This window comes from Eupeodes corollae, chromosome 3 (assembly GCF_945859685.1).
Source record: "Eupeodes corollae chromosome 3, idEupCoro1.1, whole genome shotgun sequence".
NCBI lineage: Eukaryota > Metazoa > Arthropoda > Insecta > Diptera > Syrphidae > Eupeodes > Eupeodes corollae.
The window spans coordinates 56,400,940-56,412,563 of NC_079149.1; the positions used below are offsets into that span (position 1 = coordinate 56,400,940).

Below are 11,624 nucleotides of genomic sequence, written 5' to 3' on the forward strand. Positions count from 1 at the left end.
TTATAGAAACTCAAAGAGAAGAGCCATTTATGTACTCTCTTTACCTTGCTTTTCCCTTATAGAATGTACACCAATTCTAAGTTGTGGGCAACTAATTTACTTACTGAGCACCAAAAAACTGCTTATATGAAAGTTGTCTGTTTTTTTATTAGCTAGCGCCCTTACCAAGAACTATTAAAGTAAACTGCGGCGGCCCTGTTATCAGAAATTCTAATTATTGACAGCAGTCCCAACAACAGCTGACGGCTCGTACAAAGTTCCTCATTTCTCGTTGAAAACGAAAAGCCATTCCTTATTCTATAATTCGTATCGTATTCTAGAGAAATAAAGTTTCTTATTTTTTAACCAGTTTCATTTATCGTTTTCATTTTAGTATTTAGTTGTTCTTTAGTGTTTGGTCATTCTAGATCTAGAGTCGGGATTTGGAGTTCAAGAACCAAAAGAATTTGAATTTTGTCGCGTTATCTGTTATTACTTAAACCCTTATACAACTTTCCCCGGGTTAAAATAAAAAGATCTATGAACTTGGAACACCACTGTCTAAAACACGAACTAACATTGAATTCAGCAATAAAAATAAATCCTTCTTTTCAAAGTGGCTGTGAATCAACGATAATTTAAGTGAAAATAATTCAATGTCATAAGCTAAAAAGTGATTGATTTTGCTAATTGATTGCCATGTTAATGTTATACCTAAATCAAAACTGCCGATGTGAAGAAAATTAGCGAGAAGACAAGCAAGTTCATAATTGCAAGTTCATTCTTCTGACTGACACAATAGATAGCAATAGCAAGTCTTCATTTCATAAACTTAAACACCATGTCACTTTTCACGGCCTGGGATTATTTGGTACTTCTTTTGGTGTTGGCTTTCTCGGCTGCGATTGGTGTTTATTATCGCCTGACCGGCGGCAGGCAAAAGACAACAAAAGAATACCTTCTCGCTGATGGTAATATGCCGGCATGGCCTGTGTCATTCAGCTTGATGGCGAGTTTTATGTCGGCAATAACCCTTTTGGGGGTTTCAATGGAAAGCTACCAGTATGGTATGATGTTTGTTTGGATAAATGTGTCATATGTTGCGAGTACACCCATCGCCGCCTATTGGTTTCTACCGGTTTTCTATAATATGCGGAATACGAGTGTTTATGAATATCTCGAGAGGAGATTTGGCTTCACGACGAGACTTGTTGCTTCCATAGCGTTTTCCGTCCAAATGATCTTGTATATGGGAATTGTCCTTTACGCTCCTGCTCTGGCCCTGGAGGCTGTAACTGGGATAAGTAAGACAACTGCAATCCTTACTCTTGGATTCGTGTGCACTTTCTATTCCACACTTGGGGGTATGAAGGCGGTGCTTGTAACTGATGTATTTCAATCATTTCTTATGTTTGCTGCAATTTATTGCGTCATATTTTGTTCTGCATTTAAAGGAGATGGATTTAAAGCAATATGGGATACGGCTGCTGCAAATGGACGTCTTAACTTCGATGTATTCGCACCTGATCCCACAATTCGGCACAGTTTCTGGTCACTAACCATCGGTGGTTCGGTTACTTATCTCAGCCTGTATGCCATTAATCAAGGTCAAGTTCAACGTCTGATGTCCGTTAAGAGTTTGAAGGGTGCCCAGCGGGCTCTATGGCTTAATCTTCCGATTTTATGTTCTATAAGTTTTTCAACTCTATTTAGTGGCCTGGCTATATATTATTACTACAAAGGCTGTGATCCAGTGCTACAAGGAAGAGCGAAAGTAAGGGACCAACTTATGCCATTGTTTGTTGTTGACACAATGTCAAAATATCCTGGACTATCGGGACTCTTTGTTTCGGGGATCTTCTCTGCAAGTCTATCATCGATAAGCTCGACTGTAAGCTCTTTAGTAGCTGTTACGTTAGAGGATTATATGAAGCCTTTTTGTAAAAAAATCTTAAAGAAACCCATGACTGAAAATAGCACCACACTTCCCTCGAAAATTATGGTATTCATTTTTGGAATAATATGTATTTGTTTGGCGTTCTGTGCGGGAGCACTTGGCGGAGTACTTCAAGCTTCTTTGACTATATTCGGAGTTGTTGGAGGACCGCTTTTGGGTCTTTTTACATTGGGTATGTTCACAACAAAAGCTAACCAGCGTGGAGCGTTATTGGGACTTTTGGTGGGTTTTACTTTCTCCTTTTGGATTGGATTCGGTCAACCAAAGCCACCGACACCAGCTCTTCCTCTAACAGCCAATGAGTGTGTCTCTTTTAATGCAACGACCTCAAGTACTTTTGTGCCCCTCGGTCCCGATAACACCGAATATTTCTACTTGTTTCGAATTTCATATCTTTTTGTTGCTGTTCTCGGTTTTTTAATAACCATTTTAATTGGATATCTTTCAAGCATTATTATGGAGACATTATACTTGGCTGATAATTCCTCAATATATTTGGATGCAGCCAAAACACAACTGGACTACGATCTATTTGCACCGCCAATATCAAATTACTTAAAACGAAAATCCTTAGCACAAGTGAAATCAGGTGAAAATGATTACTGTTTAAAAAATACCGAATTTTGATTAGATTTAAGACTTATTTACTTAGCGAAAAAACAAGTTAAGATTTTTAGTTGCTAATTTTTAAAATAGACAACATTTTACGATGTGATGGTAAGTTTTATGGTGCTGGGCACTTAAGACAATAGAAACAAACAATGTTCACCTCTTTTATTTTATATAAGATTAAGTTTATGATCATTTCCATGGCTTTATATTTTAACTTAATTTAATTATCTCATTTTGTTATAATAATAAGACTATAAGTCCCATAAGAAAACAAATTATTTTTCGAATATATTTTAATAAAAGACAAAAACTTAAAAATACATAAATGTACGTAGGTAGGACGTATTCATAGTTGTTTGCTTAACTGTTGTTGTACTACAGACCTGCAACTTAAGATCTTATCATATTTGTATATGATAGAATCAATAAATAATCATCAAAACCAAAAAATCAAAACTTAACTTAGCAACAAAGTTATCAAATGCCTATGAATATGGCCAATTTAATTTTAATTGTGTTCAATTAACAATAATTTCTTTCGTTATGATTGATTTAACCCAATTGAAATGAGACTGAAATATTTTTTGGGGATCTAATTAATTTGGCTCAATGAACTCGAGCTTAACAAAAAATGGACAATATGTGACAAATACTAAACAAATAAGAAAACTGTATGTTAAATAAATATGTTATCAAATATGTAAGCTTGTAAATTGTTCTTGAATTAACTAACATAATTCTTAAATAGCAAAACATTGACTTCAAGGCAAATAATCTACCTAATCATTGCATTAGATTTATTGAATTAATTTTAATTGCTTAGGTACCCAAAACCAATATTATTATGTTCCATCTTCAGCACTTTCATTATTGAGATCATAGACCTTTATCATGTCATGCATGCAAAAAATATCAATTGGAAAATATTATTATTATGACTGTTCATAAATAGATGTTATATAGAATGAACAAGATAGATAAACTTTGGAGGTGGTGAGGAATTAATTACTTACTTACTTTTACGGCTCTCGATCCCAATCCATGGAGGGTTCAACTTAAAACAATGCGTTCTTTCATCGATATTAATCCCTCCTGTCATCAAGACCAAACGCTCGGCCATAGTAATCAAATTTTCCCTGAAGCTCAGGTTTGGTCGGTCTTTCTCTTCTTCTCGAAACTTGGAACTGGAATTCACTCGAATGCCCGAGCCAGTGTAGTCGGCGTGTTTTGGCTATTTAGACAGCACCCACATCTTGAAAGAATTCTTAAAATTAAAGTTTTGTAGAAAGTGCAATTTGTTTTTTGAGAAAGGAAGTTTTCACCTATTTTTTTGGCTAAACCGAAGTAACAGCTGTTCGCTAGGGTAATTCCTCGTTGGATTTTCAATAAGTTGTCGTTCTTGGTATTGATATTTCTTTCCAGTTAGGTGAACTCCTTGTTTACCTCGAAATTACAGCTACCAACAATGACGTTTTGCCCTAAGCTATGATGATGGGCAGATGAATCATTGTTTGTTGATAGCATATACTTTATGATGTCCTTATTCTCTTCAAGACCAACACCTGTTGATCTGTAGTAATGAATGCTTATAGTCGTCTGCATAGCCAAGCAGTTGTAATAACCTGATTTGATAGTGAAAGCGAATCTCCCTGTCTGAACCCTGCACATGTCTGGAGTAGCTTGGATGAGCTGTTATCCATATGCCCTTTGCACCGTGTATTTTGTAACGTCATTCAAAGCCAGATCGGTTTTTTGAGACTTATACTATTATATACGGATCTGTAATCGATAAAAATATGATGGATCTCAACTTAAAATTTGTTAGTCTTTTCCAGATTTGCCTTAATTTGAATATTTGGTCTATCATTGATCTGTCTGGTATGAAGCCACACTTATACGTGTTGATCATAGTGTTGGAGAAAGGTTTAAGACGCAAAGGATAAGTGAGAATTTAGAAAAGCAATTGTCATTTCAATAATATAACAGTTTGTACATTCTATGTGCAAACAGTACATTTTTTGAAAATATTCGAAAAAAGATAAATAAGGCATGTGCATATGTACATATATATTATTTGTTTAGTGCGATGGCTAGAAAACTTGAAATACCTATTCCTGTACTTTCTATCATTTAGACAATTGGCACATTTGAAAAAAAATGGTATCATATTTAAACAACACACGCCTGAATGTTGACCTTGCGAAAATACGCCTGAACAAATAAAATAATATGCTAAACATGTCTACCTGAGAGAAGTTGTTAAATTCTATACCTTCAAGACGAAGCTGCATGTTGCGCTTATGTTCTTTTTGATTTTCAAATAAACATCCATTTATAAATAATGTAAAAGTGTTGTAGTGTTGTAAAACCAATTGGTTAGCAATTGTATACATAAAGTTTTAAATTACTCTTAAAATTTAAAACATTTAAATATATGTACACAAAATATTAATTGGTCCTACATAATTGTCTAATGCTTCCTCATTTTATTTAAAAATTTCAATTCATAACATTGTTCAATTTTATAATTGTTTCATGACAATCTGAGTTTATATTTCATGTTTGTCCTGTGATTTGCTTTTGTTAACTTTTCCTACTTTTATGTAATAAAATAAATACGCTTACAAAGTACACAAGTAGACGACAAGTTCAAGTGCAATATTCGTTTCATATTTCAATAATAAAACTATACTGTGGCAAACACATCTGATTGGATAAATATTTTCCAGTCAGCATTACATTTTTATAGAAGTAAAAATTCAGAGATGTATCACATATACTCGTTTCATTAGGTTTTTAATTTAATTGAAGCGTGCATACTGCATATGCATATTGCGTATACTCTACGTCATTTGTTTGCAGCTATTAATTTCAAAATCTTTTTTTCGCAAAGCAAACAAAATTTAAAAAAATTAATGAGAAACAATCACAATTTAGTGCATTTGTTTAATGTGCTGTAACTCCGTGTCACTTTACTATTTAGATTTTATTAAAATAAGGAACAATAATATTCTCAATATAAGACTGTCTGTGCCATCTAAAAGTTTATTTCACAGGCTCCTCCAAAAGTAACACTTGTGATGAAAAAGTGCTATCTCAAATCATCCGTTCGGATTCGGCATACAAACTGTAGGTCCCTTCCATCCCTGACATCACCCGTACAAAGGAATGGCTAAAAGTACTTAGTCACTAGGCCCTGATTCTCTAACAATAATTATCTCACAATTTATCAATCTAAGCTAACTTTAGTCAACCTTCCACCTCTTCCCATGATATTAATTAAGTTCATATTTAAATAGGTTCATATTATCTGAACGTCCTAAGACTAAATGTCGCATTCCTTAAATTAATGAAAGGATCTTATAGCACAGAATTCCTGAATAGACGCAGTTTATACCATTATGTCCCTTAGGTTGTTCTTGTGTTTCATATTAAGTCATAATATTTTGTAGGTATGTGAAAAATATTTTTTAATCACATTTCATGTGACGCAACTATATTTCTTACAGCTTCATTTCTTGCCTCAAACAAGTGACTGGGAGTGTATACATAATTTATTATTGTTAGTGAACAAATCGGCAGAAGACATGAATTGATATCAATTACGTCAATTGATTTCATATGACGCAGCATGAATTAGAAAAATCAAATCTTGATTTTTTAGGCAAAAATTAGTTTGTTTTGTCAATTTGGTACTTAAAGGGTCAATTTAATTATTTTAAGAGACATTTCTTGCTATATTTTAAAATGACAAATCCAATGTGTTTTAATTTTAATTAAGAAATAAAAGTCACTTGAGCTTTATGAGAGCATACATATTCGTTTTACCAAAACACACTTTTTCGTGTCGCCAGTGAAAAGAAGAAATATAAAAGATTAAGTGAGATACAGTCTAATGTCAAGATAGTAATTCGACGGAGCGTTTAACTCTCTCAAAAGCGTGTCCAAAGTCCCCATATTAGCTTCTTGTCCAGACTATTGGTATGCTTATTAAAGGACAACAAAAAAAAACATACATACATAATTATCTTTCGATTGCATTATTTCCTCAACCAAGCCACCAAACAAGATTCGGTTTTTACTATAATTCAGAGCATCGACCCGACTTTCAATTGATGCATAATCTCAAAAATGATTTTTTTTCCAGTTTTTGTAGAAAATCGTGGGCTAACCCCTTGCCGAAACAAATTAGTATTTTCAGAACTATTTCCTACCCAATCAAAATACACATCAAAAGAAAGGTATTTAAATGCTCTACCCACAACTGCAAACCAAAATGTTCTACGAGTTCTTGTTTCCGAAAAATTCGTCAAAAAGTAAAATTACAGAATTTCGACCCAGCCCATCACAAAAATATTGACTGTTTACTTTAAGGGTATTCATTTTGAAATGCCTAGCGGTTGATTAGTGAGAATAAAGTCATGTTTACCTAAGGGAAGCTCAAAGTTTCATTAACTTAAATCATCTATTAGAACAGCGGAATGGACTTTCTTTCCTTTTGTTTAATTCCTTTGCAGGACGCCCCTTGTAGCGCCCCATTAAGTATGTAGGTAATTCTCCAGTTCCTCACTATCCATATTTTTGGAAAGTAAAAATCGTCTGTGGTAAAAAAGCTCTAAGATTTACCAACTTCATACAATTTTTAGCATATTTTTTTGATTAGTAGTACCCGTGGCATGATGGTTAGTGCGTTGGACTGTTATGCCAGAGGTCTTGGGTTCGATCCCTGCCTATGCCATCTAAAGTCTTTTCATAGGTACTGCCTCTTGCGAGGAATTGACAAATTCTCCAAGAGTAACTTTTGTCATGAGAAAGTGCTTTTTCAAATTAGCCGTTCGGATTCGGCATATAATTTGTAGGTCCCCTCCATTCCTGACAACACTACTCGCAGACAGGAATGGTTGAGAGTTGTAAGTCACTAGGCCCTAGTTCTCAACGGACTGTTGCGCCACCCAATTTATATTTATAAGTTTTTGATTAACTTGTTTGACAACTCCGCCGTGGTAGCTCACAGCTTTCAACCGATGGGTTTTCATTTTCAAACAACTTTATTCTCTTTTAAATATGGAATTATGTTCATAAGATCAATTCTAATTTTCTATATTGAATCCATCGATTTCTTCAATTCTTAAAGCAACACTGTACAAAACTGATATCACAAGATATATCAACAGGAATGGGGTAATGAATTACAATAAATGTTGATAAATTTCTATTGCTATAATAAATTCCTTCATGATAATTTTATGACTTCAAATTTTCCGATTACATTTCCTTATCTGTAAAATCTCAAGTATCTTATTTTATGGACGTTTGATGTTTCCGTTTTAATTTACGACACCTTGTTCCGAGCAACGCCCCATGTAACTCTTGACTTGAAAAAAAACACACACTAAAAAATGTTGATTGAATTAAAAATGTAGCTTAAAAGCCTCCGATGTAAAAAGGAAGGAAAAGGTTAGAACTTGGTATCATTTAGTACTTATCTTTCTTTAAAATTGTTCCTTTTAGGTAATACAAACAAAATAACGGACATAATTTATTTTCCAAGCTAACAACTATATTACAGATCATTTAAGAAAATTAAAACAAAAGACTGATGGAGTGAAGGAGCATTTCAATGTCCATGTACCCATATATATAACTTCGAAATTTGGTTGCTTAGGCTCTCGGAGGTTTTGGTTAAGTTTGAGTTAAACCCGTATTTTGAGAAAGCACAATCAGGAAATGTTCGAATTCAGCCTCGATGCGGACAAAATCTAAATCATCGAACGCCCAAGAACGAATAGGTAACGAACCAAAGTCCGTAACTCGTAGAACAAGAACGATAAAAGTTCTTCTTATTGTATTTATAGAGGAAGTTAGAGAAAACGACTATCAAACAAATTCACAATCAAGTATCACCGCCATCAGAGGTGGACTTGTAACATTTTTTAAAATGATTACTACTTCATTTTTCATTAAAAAATTTGTTCATTTTTTTGTAAAAATTCATTCAACTCTCCTGGCCCTAAAAAATTGAAAAATAAACAAATTTTAACATCAATTTTAATATGTCTTTTTGAAATGGCAAGACATCAGTTCTGAACTTGTTTGTGCTTTCGTGGTCTTCGGTACAACAAAATGCAATTATTTTTTCTATTAAAGGTAAAACATATAAAATCACGTACTTAAAACTATTCCGCGTTATACATACAGTGAATCAAACTTATATTCGGAAAGTAGAAAAATAGTAACTTTCTTCCAGTTTATTCACGAACCACATAAGCTTTGAAAGGTATTTTGTTGTAAAGCAAGGAACTGGTGACCACCTTTTATGTACAAACAGGAAACAAATTCTTAAACAAAAACAGAAGATTTAATCACAAAAACTCAAAAATTAATTAACTAATTCATGTTCGTACATCATTTTCATTGTAAAAAAAATCACAAAATGTTAGTATTTTGTGGCATATCATTTGTATAGCATTCATAAGCCTAGTCGGTAGGGATCGGACAAGTTTTGTTGTTGTTTCCGCAGAAATGTTGTCCAATTCTTGCACTTCTCTTATAGATCCACCACCATGCTTCATTGTTGCTACAGTATTTTTTGGAAGGAGCTTGATATTTGGTTTGCGCCATACCATTTTCCGTACATGTGAACCAAAGATATTAAATTTTGATTCATCTGCAAACATTTCTTTTATTCCAGAATTCAAATTCCGTGGATTGATGCTCTTTTGAAGAGTTGAGTCGATAACTCTGTTAAGATAACTAATCAACGGTTTTTTCCGGGCAACTCGAACGTTAGAATCATGTTCGCGAATGCAGTTCCTCAAAGTTTCTGTTGAAAATTCCTTTTTTAGTTTGAGACACACGGAGATTTGTGGATATTTCACGCATAATAACACGCTTATCATTAGTGTCGGTAATTCTTGGCTTATTTTCAATACGATTTTTATTTTGAAACCTTTTAACTACTGATTGCACAGTTGACCTTGGTCTACCAACCAGTTTCGATACTTGTTTTAAGGCTTACTATCATTATGGTACTTAACACTCATTTTTCTAAGTCCAATCAACGTTTCACCTTGTTTTTTCCCATTTTTTATTTTTTTTTTCAAACACAACTCTGAAATGTTAGAAATGTATTTGGCAATATTTTTAACGGTTACTTATTATTAATTTGGCTAACACAAAATACTGTACGAATATGAATTTGATCTACTTTTATAGAAAATTATTTTCAGATGAACCATTATGTTGTTTAAACATTATTTTTTAAATTTTGAAGTAATTTAAATTAATGAATGAAGTTAATCGTTTAGAATAATTGGTTATAAAATTAATTGCAATTTGATTAAAAAAGAGTGTTTAAAACATTTCAAAACCAGCTGTAAGAATATGAATTTAATTGACTGTAACTTCAAGTTCATACAACGAAATAAAAATATTTAATCAATAATTGCAAGTTGTAAAACAATGATCATTATTTAGTTAATTTTGTGATTTCAATACATCGACAATTTGCAACGTTAACATAGTTTTCAGTTAAGCAATGAAGTCATGAAACTTTTTTGAACTAATGTAGTTAAGTTAATTATTCTCTTTATGTTGCCTTTTCATCACGGTTAAAAGACAAACCAATCCTTTAAACTATGAAAAATACCAAAAATAAAATAGTATTGCAATTTAAAAACATCAAATCATTAAACCATAAAACATTCGGCTATGTACATTAGAATCTTTTTTTCACGAATTTAATCAAAATTGAAAACTTTTACGAATCCCGAAAAGAAAACGATCGAAAATCCTATTCTAGTGAACAGTTTCGTACAACTTTGCTTTAAGAATGGATTTGGTGATAGCCTGTTTTTGTCAGGATTTGTGAAATTTTTCGATAGAGTTTACAAAAATTAAGTTACTGACACAATGTACAAAATATATTATATATTTTTTTAATGGACTTATTTAGTTTTTTTTAAATGTACTTTCAAATACAAACAATATAAAAATGTGTTTATTTTAAGTTTTCATTATGTAGACAGAGAGACCATGTTCGTTTTTAAAATAATTAATTTAATTGTGTACAAATTTGCACTTTAAAAATTAAACAAAAATATTGTTGCTTGATAATTTATGTATATTCAATAATCTTTAAAAATCACTGTTATACTTAATTACTGAAAGCAATATGAAATTAAACTTAATTTTATAAAAAAATGTATCAATAGAAAGCTTAAATTAAGTACTTAAAAACCAAGTTTTTTTTTAATTGTTAAATATAAGTTGCGCAAATTTACATATTAAATTAACAATAATTCTTGTCTTCCAATCCAAAATATATAAGAAAAATTTTATCAAATAAATTGTAAACAAATCTATGTAATAATTTAAGTAATCTAAATATATATTGCACTATTGTATGTTATATAAAACCTATACAACATATTTATATGCTTTAATGTACCAATTGTCTTAAAGCCGAATATTATATACATACATGTACGTACGAGTAACTAAAGAAAAAATGTTTTATGAAATATATAAATAAAGCAGTTATTAAATGAATAAGAATTAATTTTGTGTTTCTCTTGAGTTCTAGATTTTATAAAACAAAATTGTTTTTTCTTTTATTGTATTCATTAATTTTTTTTAATAAATCAATATCATAGGTTTTTACATAAAATTATAGGAACAAAAGAACCCAAAGAAACAAGTTTTGTGGTAAATGGTAAGTCTTAGATCTAAGATTTATACACTTCGTGTCACATGGATAGGGACAATCATTTTTCGGTTTTGTATTTCATGTTATTTTTCAAACCCTTAGGTTTTTTTGGAAAAACCCAAATGAGGAAAGAATGAAGAATGTATTGGCTTTGTATATGTATTTGTTGAGGTTAACAGAATATGGGGGCCATGGTAATAGGTGCGGTGGGGAGAGTACGATAACTTTGGCGACAAAGTTTGATGACGAATTTGTATAGAATAGTTAAAAACAAGCATTTTTTACTATGGGAGGGGGAGTCTACCTCCCCCCGTTTAGGCGGTAGGGGCAATTCAAAAAAATATGTACATTAAATGGAAAAAAATAACG

At 32.1% G+C, this 11,624-nt stretch overlaps 1 protein-coding gene across 1 annotated transcript; it reads left to right on the forward strand.

Annotated features, from left to right (window-relative positions):
• The first annotated feature begins 262 nt into the window (after positions 1-262).
• Positions 263-2,874, forward strand: LOC129949897 (putative sodium-dependent multivitamin transporter). Its single transcript, XM_056061617.1, has one exon. It carries the CDS (start codon positions 821-823, stop codon positions 2,561-2,563), a length of 1,743 nt encoding a protein of 580 aa, XP_055917592.1. The 5' UTR covers positions 263-820; the 3' UTR covers positions 2,564-2,874.
• Positions 2,875-11,624: the final 8,750 nt, after the last annotated feature.

What these genes read in the sequence shown, in the direction of transcription:
- LOC129949897 (XM_056061617.1), top strand. Translation starts at nt 821, where the DNA reads ATGTCACTTTTCACGGCCTGGGATTATTTGGTACTTCTTTTGGTGTTG.